Here is a 19,597-nt window from a genome sequence, read left to right on the forward strand (position 1 = left end):
CACTCATCGCCGCCAGGATCACAGACCAACCTTAGCTCTGACTTAGCAGTGCCTTGGATTTAAAATCGTTTTCCATGTGTTCAAATCCCTCCACGGCCTTGCCCCTCCCTTCATCACCCCCTCCCCTCCGCCACCCCTCACCCCCACTCCCTATCTCTGCAACTTCCTCCAGCCTCACAGCCCATCAAGAACTCGGGGTCTCTCCAATCCTGGCTTCTTGATCATCCTTAATTTCCTTCACCACCACCTTCCCCCCACTCCCCATTTGTGGCTGTGCTTTCAGCTGTTTGGGTCTTAAGCTCTTGAATTCCCTCCCTAAGCCTCTCCACCTCCCTACCCCCCTCTCCTCCTTTGAGATGCCCTTTAATACCTCCCTCTTCATCTGTCCTAATGTGGTCCACTGCCAGATTCTGTTAATAATCCTTCTGTGAAATGCCTCAGGACGTTTTTACTGCATTAAAGGTGTTACATAAATACAAGTTGTTGTTATCACCTTAAGTATGGGTTAAATCTTCAACGTGTAGGTTAATTATTTCTGTTGAAGAGTCATACGGACTCGAAACATTAACTGTGCTCCTCTCCGCAGACGCTGTCAGACCTGCTGAGTTTTTCCAGGTATTTTTGTTTTTGTTTTAGATTTCCAGCATCCGCAGTTTTTTGCTTTTCATTATTTCCTCTTTGGTGCTGCCATTCACAAGTGGATATCTAATAGGTGTGGCAGCATTGCACGTCACACAAAAGCAAACTTTTCATGTCAAACTAGTTCATCAACTTTGACTCAGCTGAAACCTAGGACACCAGTCAGTTTCTTACACAGTCTGCAGACATTCTCCTGCTTCTACAGTGTCCAACAGCTATTTGCAGTTCCTGAGTTTAAGGTGAAGCACTGAACGTGAAGCGAGATATTCCAGGTGTCGGGACTTCCTCTGAAACCGTATCTTCAGCTCTAAAAGCCAACGCAGACTCAGGACTTCAGGAATGACTTCATTCCCAGTAGGTGTCTGAACTTGATCCGGTGTCTAATCCAGGGCAAACTCAGGATTGCCCCTTTCCTGTTTTCTTTAAAAAAAAATATTGAAGTGATGCTTTTTTTTACCGCGAAATTCTGCGAGGTTTTGAAGTGTAGGATTTCTGTAGGTTCCTTCTTACGAGTGGCAACGGTCAGTCTGTCATTGCTCATGAAAACAGGGACTGTTGCGTTTGCACGGGACAGAGTTTGTACATGGGGCAGGGTCTGTGTACAGCGGAGAGATCGTGGACAGTCTGTACATGGAGCAGGGTCTGTGTACAGCGGAGGGATTGTGGACAGAGTCTGTACATGGGGCAGGGTCTGTGTACAGCAGAGAGATTGTGGACAGAGTTTGTACATGGGGCAGGGTTTCTGTGTACAGCGGAGAGATTGTACGCATGAGAGGGTCTGAACGCAGGAGAGAGATTGCCCACGAGTAACGGCCTGTGTGATTCGCCAAATTTGTATGTCGCTGCTCCCTCACTCAGATCTTAATTTACAACAGTAGACTGAGCCCCCCCTGGCTGTACATTTCACAGAATCACACAGTGCAGAAGAGGCCCTTCGGCCCATCGAGCCTGCACCGCCAAGGAGGAACCCATCGGCTTGAGGCCTGTGTCCAGGCTGACTGCAAATTAAAATTGAAGCCACAATAGATGAAGGCGGCTCACTCACCCCACTCCATTTAAACCCCTCCCTGAACCTCCCGCCTCAGTTTCTGACCGATTGGGATGGGGCAGAGGGGAGAGGAGTTAAAAACCCAGGCCGCAGGGCACAGTCCGAGTCCTGGCCGCTCAACCCCAGGGGATATAACAAAGAATAAAAGACACTTCCACGGGAAAAGGTGAAATTTCCCCCAAAATTTCCCCTTGCTTTAGGGAAATTTGTGACATTTCAGCAAAGAAACAAACGTGACCAGTCACAGGCCTCAGGCCTGGGTTGACTTCCTCACCCTGGCGGGGAACGTGACAATTTGTAAACCCCAAACCTTGTGGTAGAACAGCTGCCTTCCTGTTTGAGTCAGGTCTTTAATGAGCTGTCAGTCTAGTCTCCCTCCACGGCCAGGAAAAGTTTGATTCAAAAGAAAGAAAAGGAAGACTTGCCTCTATTTAGCACACTTCACAAGCCACCGCAAAGCACTTTATAGCTAATGAATGGCTGTTTTTGAAGTCTAGTCACTGTTGTAATGAAACACAGTGACAAACTCCATCAGCAATGTTATCATGGCCAGCTAACCTATTTGTGCAATGTTGAGCGAGGGATAAATATTGGCCAGAACACTGGCTCCCCTGCTCTTCTTTGAATTAGTGTCATGGGATCTTTTATGTCCACCTGAGAGGGCAGAAGAAGCCTCGTGTTAACATCCCATCCATAAGCCAGGACCTCCAACAGTGTAGCACTCCCTCAGCGCTGCACTGCGATGTCAGCCGCAAGTTTTGTGCTCTGCTCCTGAAGCGGGACTTGACCCCACGAGAATGACCTCTCCGTTGAAGTTGAGTTTGGCACATTGGAATAGGAGGCCACTCAGCCCCTCGAGCCTCTTCTGCCATTCAATGAAATCATGAAAGTACATGTGACCACGCATGAGGATCCCAAAATGAGATTGATTTTAATCGCTCCACCATTGGCGGCCACGCCTTCGGCTGCCTGGGCCCTAAGCTCTGACATTTCTCTCCCTAAACCTCTCAACCTCTCTTGTTCTCTCTCTCCTCTTTTAGGGTACTACTTAAAATCTACCTCTTTGACCAAACTTTGGCCACCTGCCCTTATGAGGCTTGGTGTCAAATCTTGTGTGATACTTGCTCCTGTGAAGCACCTTGAACCATTTTCCTACTATATTAATGCAGGAAAAGTTCTAGCACAGAAGGAGGCCATTCTGCCCTTCGGGTGGATTTTTCTGTGCCCACTGGCATTGAGCGTCATGGCGGGCATGGGCGGACAATGTGGCAGGAAGGCCAAAAATTGGTTTCGCAACATTGCAAAATCAGTTTGCAATTGTCCGCTCCACCCACCACTGCAATGCCGGGAACTCCATTGTAATACATCTGCATGTCATTTAAGCCCAGCTGGCCAGAATCACCCCCCCTCCCCCGCTCCCCGCAGGGTGGATCATCCGAGCACATCAGCATGGCTGCACGCCAACATGTTTTGCAACTGAACATAAACAAGGTGTAACTGGTGAGCTGCACCTTCTCCCAGGACTTCGAGGTTTGTTTGCCTACTTTGCTTCGGGCAGCACTCGCAGTCACCAGCACCAGGCTTCACAGGCAGCACCACATCACTTTTAGAGGGGCTCACGGGCAGGTCTCTACCTACCTGACCAACCGTAAGGCGGGGGTGGCTTTTCACTGGCACTTGCTTAGGGAAAGGGGGACAAGAGGCTTCAGGCAAGGGAAGAGGCTGCAGGGTGAGGGTTGTACTGGGGAAGGGGGGCATCCCAGGGTGTGGGTGTGTGTACATTTTGATCTGTGCGAGTGGCCTTAAGATGGTGAGGGCTGAGGAGGCAGTCTCCAGAGGCGTTGAGGCCAGATGGAGATGTGAGGGTTTGTGTGTGAGAGAGTGAGTGGTGATGTCCCTTGAGCTGGTAGTGAGTAAGATACCAGTGAATGTCTGATGGGCTTGTGAGTGTGAGTTTAGAGTGATGAGATGGTTGCCTTACCCTGGCGGCACGGATGAGAACATTCATCCTCTATCTGCACTGGATGGCCAACATCTGTCAGCGCCTCCCAAGCTGGAGTAGTGAGATAACTGGGCCTCCTGCGGCCAGAACTGGGACATCACAGCGGGCCTCTGAAAGACATTCCAGTGATGGGTCACTGAACTCGTCTTGGTTTTCAGGGCCTTGTAGTCACTGGAACAGTCCTGGGCTGCAAGCATTGAGAACTGTGTGGGCAGCTGCAGTTTAGATATGTCACCTGGAGTGAGGAAATGGTGAGGTAAGGGCGTGGCGGGCAATTCAGAGGGCACCTGCCAGCGAGATGTTTCCTGTGGCTGCAGAATTAACGAAGTGGGATTGAGACGATACAGCGTGAAAAGCCACCATTGTGGTCAGCGGGTAAAGCATCCTTTTTGCCATCTGCTACTGCAATTAGTGAAAATCTGGGACGATTCTGCCCATCGTGTCTGCACTGGCCGCAAATGAAAAAATAAAAAACTAGTCACCCATTCTAATCTCACCTTCCAGCATCTGCTCCGCAGCCTGGCAGGTTACAGCACAGGTGCAGATCCAGGTTCCTTTTCAATGAGCTGAGGGTTTCTGCCTCCACCACCAAACCTGGCAGCGAATTCCAGACACCCACCACCCGCTGGGTGAAGAAGTTTTTCCTCATGTCCCCTCTGATCCTTCAACCAATCACCTTAAATCCATGTCCCCTGGTAATTGACCTCTCAGCTGGGGAAACAGGGTCTTTCCTGTCTACTCTGTCTCGGCCCCTCATCATCTTGTACACCTCAATTAAGTCACCCCTCAGCTTCCTCTGTCCTAAGGTAAAAAAACCCTAGCCTATCCAAATCTTTCTTCATAGCTGCAATTTTAAAGCCCTGGCAACATTCTTGTAAATCTCCTCTGCATTCTCTCCAGAGCAATTATGTCCGTCCTGTAATGTGGTGACTAGAACTGTACACAAAATTCCAGCTGCAGTTTCAATGAGCCTAAGAAGGAGACATTAGGCCGGGTATTAAGGAGGGTCTTAAAAGAAGGGAGAGAGGTTTAGGGAGGGAATTCCAGAGCTTAGGGTCTAGGCAGTTGAAGGCACTACTGCCAATGATGGAGCCAATGAAAGGAAATTGGGGAGGTTCAAGAGACTAGAATGGGGTGAGTGCAGAGATCTCTGTGGGTTGTAGGTATGAAGAGGGTTACGTGGATTGGGTGACTCATGTATCTTAGGACAGAGCGTTGTCTTGTGCACGTCATTCTTGATGTAAAAATAGAAGTGAGGTGAAATATAAGCTGGTTTAAGGGTGGGTGGGACAAGTAGAGCTGGATAGAGGGCCAGTGATAGGTGGAGATTGCCAAAAGATTTCACAGACATAAGGACAAAGCGGTGTTGAAGGTGGTGATATTATCTAAGGAATGAGCTAATTAATGGTAGAAAGCAGGACAAGCAAGGTACAGATAGTCCTAGTGGAGGTGGGGTGAAGGAATCAAAAAAGGCTAAAAGGTAGAGATAAAACAATAGATGGAAATACATTTAAAAGTAGGTGGGAAAAGAAAAATCTATATAAATTATTGGAAAAAACCGTGTCCGGCCCATCTCCCGCGCATCCGCCCTCACACCTTCCTCTCCCTCCCAGAAACATGATAGGGTCCCCCTTGTCCTCACTTATCACCCCACCAGCCTCTGCATTCAAAGGATCATCCTCCACCATTTCTGCCAACTCCAGCATGATGCCACCACCAAACAAATCTTCCCTTCACCCCCCCTGGCGGCATTCCGCAGGGATCGTTCCCTCCGGGACACCCTGGTCCACTCCTCCATCACCCCCTACACCTCAACCCCCACCCACGGCACCTTCCCATTCAACCGCAGAAGGTGCAACACCTGCCCCTTTACTTCCCCTCTCCTCACCATCCAAGGGCCCAAACACTCCTTTCAAGTGAAGCAGCATTTCACTCGCACTTCCCTCAATTTAGTCTACTGCATTCGTTGCTCCCAATGCGGTTTCCTCTACATTGGAGAGACCAAACGCAGACTGGGTGACCGCTTTGCGGAACATCTTTGGTCTGTCCGCAAGCATTACCCAGACCTCCCTGTCTCTTGCCATTTCAACACTCCACCCTGCTCTCATGTCCACATGTCCGTCCTTGGCTTGCTGCATTGTTCCAGTGAAGCCCAACGCAAACTGGAGGAACAGCACCTCATCTTCTGACTAGGCACTTTACAGCCTTCTAGTCTGAATATTGAGTTCAACAATTTTAGATCATGAACTCCCTCCTCCATCCCCACCCCTTTCTGATTCCCCCCCAACTTTTTTTTAGTTTTTTCCAATAATTTATATAGATTTTTCTTTTCCCACCTACTTCCATTATTTTTAAATGTATTTCCATCCATTGTTTTATCTCTACCTTTTAGCCTTTTTTGATTCCTTCACCCCATCCCACCCCCACTAGAGCTATCTGTCCCTTGCTTGTCCTGCTTTCTACCCTTAATTAGCACATTCCTTAGATAATATCACCACCTTCAACACCTCTTTGTCCTTTTGTCTGTGACATCTTTTGGTTACCTCCACCTATCACTGGCCCTCTATCCAGCTCTACTTGTCCCACCCACCCTTAAACCAGCTTATATTTCACCTCTCTTCTATTTTTACTTAGTTCTGTTGAAGGGTCATTCGGACTCGAAACGTTAACTGTGTTCCTCTCCGCAGATGCTGCCAGACCTGCTGAGTTTTTCCAGGTATTTTTGTTTTTGTTTTGGATTTCCAGCATCCGCAGTTTTTTGCTTTTATCATTCTTGATGTGTTGCTCATACAGTCTGTAATGGAGTGCTGGCTTCTGAACAGTGGGGGCCTGAGGCACTGTAGTGTGAGGTTACTATACATACAACAAGGTAACCGGACAGCACTAGCTTGAAATGCAGGGGTGGTGAAAGAAGAAATTGTATCTTAGGCAGCTGATCGAAAGTAGAGATTCTAGTTTTTGATGTTAATGTAGAAAGCTGTTGTAATTTGGAGGTGGGGGATGAGCGGGGAGGGAAGAGAAATGGGCGGAATTTTTCAAGATCTGTACATACCTAGTGATTGAGCAGGTGTCAGAGGGAGTGACAGCCTGTGGGACATACTAATTTGCCTGTGGTATCTGAAGTAACTCTAGGGTTTTTAGTTTTCTGGTGGCTCCCTGTATTCTTTATTTAATAGGTGTGTTGTGCTTTCCAATAAGAACCCTTAAGCTTTTTTCCCACGATGACAAATATATAACCATTTGTTTACTTTTTTCCCACCATGACAAATATATAACCATTTGTTTACTTCCCTATTTACTAAGACCTCAACTGTGGCTCAGAGGCAACATACCCACCATCCAGCCTAAAGGTTGTGGGCTCGATACCTGCTCCAGAGACTTGACGGTATAATTTAGGCTGACACCCCAAGGCGGAACTGAGGGAGTGCTGCAGTGTCAAGGGAGCTGTCTTTCTGATGTGACATTACACTGAGGCCCTGTCTGTCCTCTCAGGTGGATATAAAAAAACCCATTGGCAGATTTTGAAAAAAGTGGAGTTCTCCCTGATCTCCTTGACCTCAACTAATTTCACTAAAAAGCACATGATTGATTTGATTAATACCAGGTTGTTTTCTTTGTGGCTGTACACAACTTGGTTGCCATGTTTCTCAATGTTACAACAATGACTACGTTTCAGAAGTACCTAACTGACTATAAAGTGCTTTGGAAGGTCCTGAATTAGTATAAGATACTACATTAATTCAAGTCTTGCCTATTTTTCATGGACAGAGCTGTAACTGTGGGTTGTGGGGGGTTGGACCAACATTTTGAAAGCTATGTTCAGTTGCCTCTGGGGCCTTCTCTTGTTCCCATGCTATTAACTTACTTCCAGGGCTCAAGTTGGCCATGCCGAATCTATGACAGGGTAAATACCGCAGTATTTGGGAGAGGTTAAATAAGTTACAGCATTCCCTTGGTTTAAATAGACTCCTACGAATGGCCAAAGACAGGCTACAGTGTAAACAGTATAACAGTGTCTCTATTAAGGGGTATTGGATTAAGGGAAGGTAGAAAATTGGATTAAAAAACTGGTTAGAAGGGGAGAAACAAAATTGGAGTTAAGCAAAGTATCTCACCGCCACTGTTCACTGTTTACATCAAAGGTTTGGATGCAGAGCTAAAGGGAGTAGCGTTCAAATTAGTAAATGATGCCAAAAATAAGAGGCGCAGTAAATAATTCTGACAAACCAAACAGTTGCTGATTAGATGAAATGTACAAAAGTGTGGCAGATGGAATTCAATGTCAGGAAATGTGAATGATACACTCTAATTTTAAAAAAAGGAAAAAAAATTATACTTTGTTTGGAGGGGGCATTGGAAGAAGTGAACTGAAACGAAAAGCTCAGCTTTACAGAATCGTTGAACGACAGAGACCAGGAAGAGGCCTGTCAGCCCATCAGACCTGTGCTGGGTCTTTCTTATTCCACAATCCTATCATCCGTTGGGTGAAAACTAACGTCGTTTGTTATTTTGTTTCAAAATAATTTGGAAAAAAGAAAAAATTTTTACAAAAAAGAAGGGGACCCAGAGAAAACAGAGGCCAGCAAGTCCTGCGCCCTCTCGGACAACTGTCTTCCTGTGCAGCAAACGCAGTAGAGGCTGCACGGCCAGAGTGGGGCTGGCAAGGCACGCCAGCCGATGGCTAATAGCGTTGACCACCACGGCACGAGCCGCCATCTTAAGAGATGGAAGGCTGCCAACTGGAGGAGGTTCCTTGAAGTGGAAGAGCGGGAGGGATTAGAGAATTCAGACTCATAAGATATTGAAAGAAAATGGATGTGACCATTAAAAAAAAAGCAAATGGAATCATGGGTTTTGTGGCAAGGGGCATAAAATATGGAAGTCAGGATGTGATGGTGAATCTGTACGAAACCTTAGTAAGGCGACACTTGGAGGACCGTGTGCAGTTTTGGGCTCCACATTAAAAGGAGGGCATTGAAAAAATAGGGAGGGTACAGCACACATTCACAAGGTTAGGGCCTGGCCTGAGGGGAGACCAAGATAGACTTGACAGATTGAGGATTTGATTGAGGTTTTTAAAATGATGGTGACATGGGTCAGGGTAAATGGAAACAGGCTGTATCAAGTGGTTATGGGGGGTCCAGAATAAGGGGACAAAGATGTTAGATTAAATGATAGGGAATTAGGACATAGGGCAGGTGAGACCATGTTTATTAAACACGGAGGAATATTGAGACGCGGAGTTCACAAGCGTCGCCATTGTCGTTGTCGGCTGCCTCCCTATTCGAGGATGATGCCTAATCAGAGTCATGAGTTTCTGCCATGGATCTTCATGTGACTGAACAGGCCGATTCTCAGCCGCAGATCTTTGGATACATGGGGCAGGGTGTTCCACGGGGGTAATGGGATCCTTTTCTGTAGCCACTATGCCTCATCACCAAGATGTTGGGATTCAAAGCAGCTCGATGGACATATTGCTGGCACATTGAGCGACTGGTTTCAAGCTCCCCCGAGTCAATAATGTCAATGCTGCCACGCTTCAAGGAGAGCTTCAGAGTGTCTGTGAAGCGTTTTTTTCTTTATATTCCCCTGGAATGTTGGCCACTTGAGAGTTGAGAAAACAGGACATGGTGGGGAAGATGGTATTCATCCATCCGGACATAGCGTCCAGTCTTTCGAAGCTCATTTTGCAGGAATTTGCCTGAGTTCTTGTGGAATTGGCTTCAAGAAGGGAACCAGCGTTCGTTCGAAGGCCCTCCCGTTGAATCTGGAGGGTGCGGTAGAGGCATTGCTGGTGGAATTTCTATAGCGCTCATTCGTGTCACTGATAGGCAGTCCTGATCTCCCTGCAGTACAGGACAACAGCTGCTCTGTACATGAGAACTTACACAAGCAATCAGTGACTGAAGCAAGAACCATGTCAACATCTAAGAATAGGTTGGATAGATGGTGCGAGGAAAAGGGAAGTAAAGGATTAGGAGAACAGGATGGGCTATATGGGATTAGGATACTGCTTACGTGGAGAAATGACGACACAGTTCTATTTTATCCACTAATGTTGTGTTTCATTGCTAACTATTACTCGCTGAGGGGTGACTTGGTGGAGGTCTTTAAGATTAGGAAAAGGTTTGATGGCGTAGATGTAGAGAAAATGTTCACACTTGTCGGGGATTATTACTGATAAAGCCAATGGGGAATTCAGGAGAAACCTCTTTACTCAGGTGTTTAAAATGTGGAACTCACTATCACAGGGAGTGGTTGCGACAAATAGCATAGCCGTATTTGAGGGGGAGCTGGGTTAACACATAAGGGAGACAGGAAAAGAAAGACATGTTGATGGAGATGAAGAGGGGTGGGAGGAGGCTCATGTGGACCATGAATATTGGCAGGGATCTTTGGGGCTGAATGGCCTACTTCTGAGTTATAAATACGATGTAAAATATAGTCCATTCCAAACCACGTAGGCATCAGTCCATGTTTTCTGGCTGATTGGATCATTAGCGGGTAAGTTGATTCAGTGCAGAATATGTTTTTAATGATATTTCCCCCATCCACAGGAATCTTCGTACTGTCCAAGGATCCCAAATACCTGCCAACCCCATGGAGGATCTGTAAAAGCTGTTAGTAGCTGCTTAACACTCATTAGGGGACAGTCAATGAACAACATTTACATAACACCTTGGTCACGACTCACTGGGGATAGTGCGCTGTAGTGTCCAGCCCCACTGCTCCCAGAGCTGAGACAAATAGGAGAAGTTTAATCAGACCATCGCATTGCCCCAATTCTACCCAACTGTCTAGTTTACGTTAACAGAATACGAGCTCCAGGTTTGTAAACTTACTAAGTAAATAACTGTTTATTAAACAAATTGTCTGTAACCAGTGGCAAAAGAAAGAAATATGAACTGCTAACTTTTAACTCTATGGGCAGAATATGATGCTCAGCGTGTGGGCATGCACCCAACGTGCCTGAGTGTACAATGACGCGCGATGACATCGGGCATGCATCCCGATCGCGATATTTTGTTCGGCAGGCGTGCACTGGAGTCAACTGCACGCCCACCGATAATTCAAAGGCCTATGAAGGCCATTAACAAAGTAATTAAGTTGAAGTTTACGCTGCTCATCCAATCTAACACTAGGTGAGCAGGCGAAAAGGCCAAACGGCCTTTACATTTTTTAGGAAACCTCATCCACAAGCGGGATGAAGTTTCCTAAAGCAAATAAACATTAAATAAAACCTTTGTTTTGGAATTAAAAGCATGTCCCATCTCAAATGACAGAGTCACATGAGGGGACGTGTTATATTAAACTTTTCCTGTCTTTATTAATGTTTTTATAAAACGCTTCAATCGCCCAGAGGTAGCTCTGTGTCTTAGGAGGATTGAAGCGCTCTTTCGTGTGCATGCACAAACTGTGCACTAGGCCCAGCTCACCCTCCTCCCCCCCACCCACACAGGCAGCGCTCAGCACTGCCGCTCGCGATCCACACAGAGCTGGCCTTAATTGGCCCGGCCCGCATGAAACCGTGGGGCGCAGCTGATCGCGGGCAGCAGTCGTCTTCCCAACTGCCCCCGCCTGTTCCCGCCGAGCACACCCGCCAAGGGCAAAATCCTGCCCTATAACTTAAAATCTGCCCCTTCTTAAACCCCTATACACAAACACACACACACGTACACACACACACACACGTACACACACACACACGCACACACACACACGTACACAAACACACACACACGCACACACACACACGTACACACACACACACACACGTACACACACACACACGTACACAAACACACACACACGTACACACACACACACACACACACACGTACACAAACACACACACGCACACACACACACACACACGTACACAAACACACACACACACGTACACACACACACACACACACGTACACACACACGTACACAAACACACCCACACGTACACACACACACACACACGTACACACACACACGTACACAAACACACACACACGTACACACACACACACGTACACACACACACGTACACAAACACACACACACACACGTGCATACACACACGTACACAAACACACACACACGCACACACACACGTACACACACACACACGTACACACACACACACACACGCACACACACACACGTACACACGCACACACACGTACACAAACACACACACATGCACACACACACACATACACACACACACACGTGTACACACACACGTACACACACACACACGTACACACACACACATACACACACACACACGTACACACACGTACACACACACACGTACACACGCACACACACGTACACACACGCACACACACACACGTACACACACGCACACACACACACACACACGCACACGCACGCACACACACACAACATGGATTTTAAGGCCGCGATAAAACTGTGCAATAGCACCAATCCGGAGCTCAGGATTAGATGGGTTGACTTTGATTGCTTTCTTCCAAATTCCTTGCAGGTTGTTGTGGCTGACACGAGGTGGTCTCCCAGCACTTGCAGTCTGTGGTTCTCTGGCTAAATCTTACTTTTAAAGTTTCTACTGGTGATTTTTCCCCTTTTCCCCCAGGCAGGGGTTTCGCAAAGAAAGCAGGATACAGCGATGTGAGGAATAGCCAGCTCGCTACTATGGCAGGATTACTGGACACAGGAGAGGGAGGTTTCAGGCCTTTTCTCTTTTCAGGCTAGGAGCTGATCGACTGCACTATCCTCGCGCAGAACCTGGCCACTTGGTCAGGAGCCAATCAAACTGCTGTCCCTCATTGGGGTGGAAGTCCCACGCTCTGGAACGGCCGGCCAATCTGATTGGCCGGCAGCTCCATCGGTCCTGACAGAGCCAGGGCGGCGGCAGTAGCAGCTGCCGGGACTGTGGGTGAGGAGTGGAGCCCAAGGCTTAGGATCCCCGGAGCAGGTACAGCTGGGCTCTTGGGCTGGGAGGGTTTGGGAACGTTACAGAGAGGGGCAGTGGGGGGGTAGGAAGGAAGGGTTCGGTCTAAAGGGGTGCCGCCCCATGATTGGCAAAGGGCAGTTCCTGAAGACCCTTCCTTCCTGCCCCTAAAATGTTTCATGTAAAAAGAAAAATCTGGATTCCCGCTCCCGTCCCTGCTGCCCAAACTCAATGTTTTATGGTGTGGGCAGCGTATTATCACAGCCGATTGACTGGATAACAGGCCTAACTGACCCTTAAATTGTTTATTTAAATATGGTGGGCGGGCGCTGATTTCAACCCATTCTCTGGCCATATTTTGGGGTGAGTTTGGAGGTGGGTGAGAATGTGGTGGCATGGGCACCTACCCCACTTTACATGTCCCACCACCAGAGACACACGCCCGCCAGGGACACATAAAATTACACTGAATGAGTGTGACCAGGTTCTCTGTTAATGAGTGAACCACACAGAGTGTTGCCAACTCCGGTTGAGTCTATTCCAGGTGGTTTTATTCCATGTCCTTCCAGTCCCGCCCTCACCCTCTCACCACTGGTTGCCGAACTCATCAATCCTCATCGTGCCTCACTTCCTTATCTGAACAGAAAACAAAGGGACCCTTGTTACCCAACAGGATTCATTTTAACTGTCAAACAAATATCTTTCATAATCCCAATCTCAATCATTATTTCAATCACTGCCACCCTCTGCCCTTCCTAATGATTTTTTCCCAGAGCAGCATCCCGGAGATTAACCTTTAATCCTTTGGAGATTCTAGGCTAACCTGGGAGAGTTGGAAGCCATTCTCGTAGTCAGAGTGTGTTTATATTATGACATGTAATGTATATTCCTAAAGTGTTTGTACATCAACTCTGATGTACAGAGCAAGGCGTGTCCACTTGGACTGGCAACTTGAGACAATGGCTGGGGTAACTGCAATGTGAGCTCAGTGTAAATTTCCACAGTTCAAGCTGAAAGGTCATCAATATGTGTCAGGTGGTGAATAGTTTGTCACTGTTCTGGGTTTGTTTGTCACTTTGTTTGTCGTCGCTGTTGTCAAGTGAAGTATCCCTGGGGAGTTTAAACTCCCCGGTCAAATATCAGCAATTGTGAGTTTCTATGTACCTTAACATCTTTGGAATCTTTATACTTAATTAACAAAACTCAAGGCAACTGCTGTTCACTGTGATCTCAGCTAGCTGCACACGTTTCACTTGAATTTTTTTGCGTTGGCAGTTGTGTGAGGACTTTGGAACAGAATTTATGAACACCTGTGAAAGAATAAGCCCTTCTGACCGCTGCCATTGCAGGTTGACCAGTAAACTCTGGTTATAACTCTGGCAATAATCATGGGTGACTTTTAATCAACATGTAGATTCGGCAAATTGAATTGGCAAAGGTAGCCTGGAAAGTGAGCTCATAGAGTGTATTCAGGGCATTTTCTTAGAGTAGTACTTTCTAGCACCAACCAGAGAGCAGGCTATTCTAGACCTTGTAATGAGCAATGGGTCAGGGTTAATCAATAGCCTTGTTGTAAAGGAGCCTCGAGGTGACAGCGATCATAACATGATAGAATTTCATGTTCAGTTTAGAGGTGAGAAGTATGGGTCTAAGACTAGTGTTATAAAACCTAAATAAAGGTAATTACAAAAGCACGAAGGCAGAGTTGGCTAAAGTGGACAGGGTAACTAGGTTAAAATGTAGGACAGCATAGATACAGTAGCAGGCTTTTAAGGGGATATTTAATAACTCTCAGCAAAGGTTTATCCCAGCGAGAAAGAAAGGCTCTAGGAGAGGGATGCATCAAATCTGTGAAGGTCCGTGGTAGGTCAGAAGTTCGGACAGGTTTTAAGAGCCAGTGAAGAATGATTAAAATAATAATAAAAGAGCAGAAGTTAGAATATGAGAGAGACCACATCTCGAGTACCGTGTACAGATTTAGTCTCCTTATTTGAAAAAGGATATAATTGTGTCAGAAGCAGCTAGCTGTAAAGTGCTCTGGGGCATCCTGCGTTTGTGAAAGGCGATATATAAATGAAAATTCTTTCTTGCTTCTTTACACAGGCTGGGATTTTCCGGCCCCATCGCAAGCAGGACCTGCCGCAGGAGATTGGGTGGCTCGGCCAAAAGCCCATTGACTTTCGGCGGGACCGGACATTCCCGGCAGTGGGTGGGTCGAGTAAATCCCACCCATAAGGTGGGATATCAAGCTTGCAGAGGGGGGAGGATTGGAGGCCTCCAGGGGATCACTGGAAGAGTCATCAATTGAGGTGATTGCGGCACAGGTGAAGGTTTCCACAGCTGATTGACTGAAGCAGGGCTGGAGGTGGGAGATGATAGGGAGGCGCAAATAGGTGTTTTTTGGTGGGTGGAGAAGACATTGAGTTAGAAGTTCAACTAAGGTGAAATGGAAAAAGGAACTTACATTTACATAGCGCCTTTGACAACCACAGGTGCTTTACAGCCTGTGAAGTGCCTCTGAAGTGTAGTCACTGTTGCAATGTAGTGAATGGCAACAGCCAATTTGCAGCAAGCCCCCACAACTAGCAAGAAGATAAATGATCAGCTAGCCCATTTTGATGATTAGCCAGGACACCAAGGAGAACTTACCTGCTCTTCTTCAAAATAGCACCATGGGTTCTTTTATAGTTTAGTATCTCATTTGGCAAACAGCACCTTTCATTCAACCTAGATTTTTGCGCAGAAGTTTCGACAGTGATATCTGACCCTACGACCTTTGGACTCAGGGGAAGAACTGCCACTGACCGTGGACTTGGCTGATTAGTAACCATGTTAGTTCCCTCAACTATGAGGAGTTGTATTTAAACTCTTTCGAGTTATCAACAGTCACAGATTGCAACTCTTTCGAGTACAATCACAGTTCTTGGTTTCCGGGAGTGGGACGTGAACCTACAACCCTCTGATTCAAAGGCGAGGGTGCTATGAACTGAGCCACAGCTGATGTCAGACTCCCAAGCAATCGAAATATAACATAAACAGGATTTCATCCTAGAAACTTGACAAACCCAATGTGTCATAAGGCCTAACCTAGAACAGGTGATCATTCCAACAACCTTCAAAGCTCAACTTGTAGTAACTGGTTCCTACCTCCTCGTTCTTACCTAGATCAGTGTCATCTGATAGAAATTATTCACTAGCCATGGGTATCACCATGGCAACACTGATTTAACCAGCTAATTTTAATATAAAATGCCTTTTACACAGCGCAGGTAAATGTATTTCACCTGTATGTATTTAGGGTTAAATTTTTCATGCGTATACTGTGCGAATATTGAGAATCGAGATTGGATGATCAGTGTCTACTCTTCATTTTCCTATTTACTGATCAGAATTGCAGTTAGCTCCATAGTGGTTAGCCTACTGGACATCCTACACTGGACTGACATTCCCTTTCGTATACAGAATTTAGAATGAATTAACGTACTACAGCAAGTGTCTGATACACAACATAGAGTGAATCAATGCAGCATAGTTAGTTGAGTGAATTATTATTAATGTCTAAATTTTGTCGCATTTCATTAAGCTTTTTAAACCATTAGAGACTGTCCCTTGGTTCAAAACTGAGAGAGATATTTTTTCATTACAATTTACCACTGCTTCTCAAAAAGAAAGATTCACAGTTATATTGGTCCCAAAGTGCTTTGCAGCCAATGAAGAGCTTCACTGTTGTAATGTAGGAAATGCAGCAGCAAATTTGCACACAGCAAACTCAAACCAACAGCAATGAGATAATGATCAGATAATGTCTGTTGCTGATGTTGGTTGAGGGATATATATATTGGCCAGGACACCAGGGAAAGCTTTCCAGCCTTTCTTTGAAATAGTGCCATGGGATCTTTTACATCCACCTGAGGGGGCAGACAGGGCCTTGGTTTAGCATCTCATCCAGAAGACAAGGCCTCTGACAGGGCAGCACTCCCTCAGTAGGCCACTGGAATGTCAGCCTGGCGTTTCTGCTCAAGTCGCTGGAGTAGGGAGGGAACCAACACCCTTCTGGCTCAGAGCGCAGAGAGAGCCATGGCCGGCACTAAGGGCTCCTTTAGTGCAGTGCTCACACTCACCCCTGCGGGCTGAGTAATGTGGGTTCCTCCAGCCTGGTGACCAATATTATAGTTGTGTCAGTTTATAACTAATCTCCTGCAGTCACCGAACAAAGATTCACCCACCATGGTCTAGGATTTATCTTTATGAAAACACCAACTCAATCTCACTTATCGCTAGTATCTAATTAGATGTATTGAGTAACTGCTGTTAGTTACTCTGTTACAGGCTGGTCTCGAGCCCCCAGGTGCTGAAACCAGGTCCCAGCCAGACAGACGGAATGAAAGCCACTTCTTTCTCCTGATTGTATCTCTATGTCATCAGTCCACAGCACAAAGCTGCTCCAATCTATGGAAAAGTTATCAATCTTACTCAGAAAGGCTGAAATGGGCACAGAAAGATGCCATATTTGTGGGGTAGAAGAAAGGCTTGTATTTATATAGCTACTTCCAAGGCCCCAAAATGCTCCACAAACAATTAAACACTCTTGAAGTGTAGTCATTGCCTGTAATGTAGGAAATGCAGCACCCAATTTGCACACAGCAAGATCCCACAAACGGCGATGACCAGATTATCTGTTTTTGTGATATTGGTCCGGGGATAAGTAATAGCCGGGACACTGGGGAGAGAACTCCCCTTCTCTTCTTTTGAGATCGTGCCTTGGGACCTTTCTACATCCACTTCAGAGGTCAGATGGGGGCCTTGGGTTTAATGTTCTTCCAAAAGACGCACTCCTGACACTCCCTCAGTACTGCACTAAATTATGTGCTAAGGTCACTGAAGTGGGACTTGAAACCACGACCTTTCAAGTCTGTAATTTAGCAGGGCCTTTTCTCTCTATCTAACCCATGCTGTACCTGACCAGTGAGTGCTTGATGTTGACCCTGGCCACCCACAATGGAATAATGTTCCACTTTTTACTCTCAGCATCACTCACCCTGCCATGCAAAAATATTCACAATTACGTTACAGGATTTGCTGAGAGCTACCACAATCCTTATAAATATGTAGCAACTGGACTGGCAATCAGGAGGCCCAGGTCAATGCTCCGGGATCAAGGGTTCAAATCTGACCACGACAGCTGGTGGAATTTAAAATTCAATTAATAATCTGGAATTGAAAGCTAGTCTCAGTAATGGAGACCATGAAACTATCATCAATTGTTGTAAAAACCCATCTGGTTCACTAATGCCCTTTAGAGAAGGAAATCTGACGTCCTTACCCAGTCTGGCCTACAGCCATGTGGTTGACTCTGAAATGACCTCTGAAACTTGCAAGGCAGTCAATTGAAGGGCAGTTAGGGATGAGCAACATATACTGACCTTTGCAGCGACGCCCACATCCCATGAAAGAATACAACTTTAAAAAAGTCTGTGGGTGAGATACCATTGTGACAAGCAGCACGTACCAGCATCACATTCTTTTCTCTTGCACAGCGGAGCCTGGTGTGAATGCAGTGAGAAAGTTTTTTTTCTTAAGTTGAATTTCATTCTTTCATTGCAGAATATTTATGAGAATTATTTGCCAGAGCACGTTCAACCATCTGCAAACCGCAACACACCAGGGCAGTACCCACCGCGACCTTACCCCAATGCAGGAGGACACCGAGCCCCACCTTACCCCAATGCAGGAGGACACCAAGCCCCACCTTACCCCGGTGTTGGAGGGCATCCAGCTCAGCCTTACCCCAATACAGGAGCAGGAACATACCAGCCCTATTACATTCCTACTCCAGGCCCTGCACTGCCTCCAACTCATGTCACCCAGAGTAATGGTAGGTTATCTTATACACGTGTGTGAATGCACGTTAGTCTATTTGTGTGTGTTTGTGTATATGTTAACCTGTGTGTTTATGCATGTATTAGTCTGTGGGTGTGGATGTGTTGTGTGTATTAGTCTGTGTGAGTATGTTAGTCTGTGTCTATGAATAAATTAGTCTGTGTGTGTGTGAGTATGTTAATCTCTGAGTGTACGATTCTGTACGTTAGTTTATGTATATGAGAATGTTAATTGGTGTGTGAGCACAATAGCCTGTGTTTGTTTCCGTTTCCATGCAAAAGTGTGCTCCTGTATGTTAGTGTGAAATGTTTGTGTGTCCATAATTGAATGTGCACCTGCTTGTGAGGTTGTGCATGTGTTTAAGTCTATGTGAATGTGTGTGATTGTGTGTGTTTTAGTGCCTGAATGTAAGTATGTGTTCCTGATTATAGCTGTGTGCATGTTAGTTCCTGATAGTGAATGTATATATGTGTGAATATATGTACGCCTGATTGAGTTTGTGTACATAATAGTGGTTATAAGTAGTTATAATGGGGGACTTTAATTATCCACTATCGACTGGGATAGTAGTAAAGAGCAGAAAGGGGAAAGTGTTCCTAGAGAGTGTTCAGGAAAATTTTCTACAGCAGTATGTTTCCAGTCCAATGAAAAAGGAGGCACTGCGAGAGCTGGTTCTTGGGAATGAGGTGGGACAAGTGGATAAAGTGTCAGTTAGAGAACATTTAGGAGACAACGACCAATGTATTATAAGATTTAGGCTGACTATGGAAAAGGACAATGAACAACCCAGTGTAGAAATAATTAACTGAGGAAAGCCAACTTCAATGGGGTAAGAGTGGATTTGGGCCAAATAAACTGGAGTCAAAGCTTGGCAGGAAAATGGTCACTGAACAGTGAGCTACCTTCAAACAAGAGACAGTTCAGCTACAGTCGTCAAGGTATAGTCCCTCAAAAGGGAAAGGTAGGGCAAACAAATCCATAACTATCTGGAATACAAAAGAGATAGAAATTAAAATAAGGAAGAAAAAGTGAGTTTATGACAGAACAAGAACAGAATTACCTGGAAAAACTCAGCAGGTCTGGCAGCATCGGGGGAGAA

The 19,597-nt window shown here is 46.1% G+C and overlaps 1 protein-coding gene across 3 annotated transcripts in view; it reads left to right on the forward strand.

Annotated features, from left to right (window-relative positions):
- The first annotated feature begins 739 nt into the window (after positions 1-739).
- Positions 740-19,597, forward strand: part of LOC144670858 (transmembrane protease serine 13-like) — a 38,133-nt gene continuing 19,275 nt past the window's right edge. For 2 of the 3 annotated variants that reach the window (XM_078533037.1, XM_078533039.1), the window contains exons 1-2: positions 740-993; positions 18,223-18,493. In XM_078533037.1, the coding sequence (XP_078389163.1) occupies positions 979-993; positions 18,223-18,493 (286 nt within the window). In that variant the 5' untranslated portion in view covers positions 740-978. The remainder of the gene's footprint in view (positions 994-18,222; positions 18,494-19,597) is intronic. The other variant, XM_078533038.1, reaches the window with a different exon arrangement.

This window comes from Cetorhinus maximus, chromosome 2 (assembly GCF_964194155.1).
Source record: "Cetorhinus maximus chromosome 2, sCetMax3.hap1.1, whole genome shotgun sequence".
Lineage (NCBI taxonomy): Eukaryota > Metazoa > Chordata > Chondrichthyes > Lamniformes > Cetorhinidae > Cetorhinus > Cetorhinus maximus.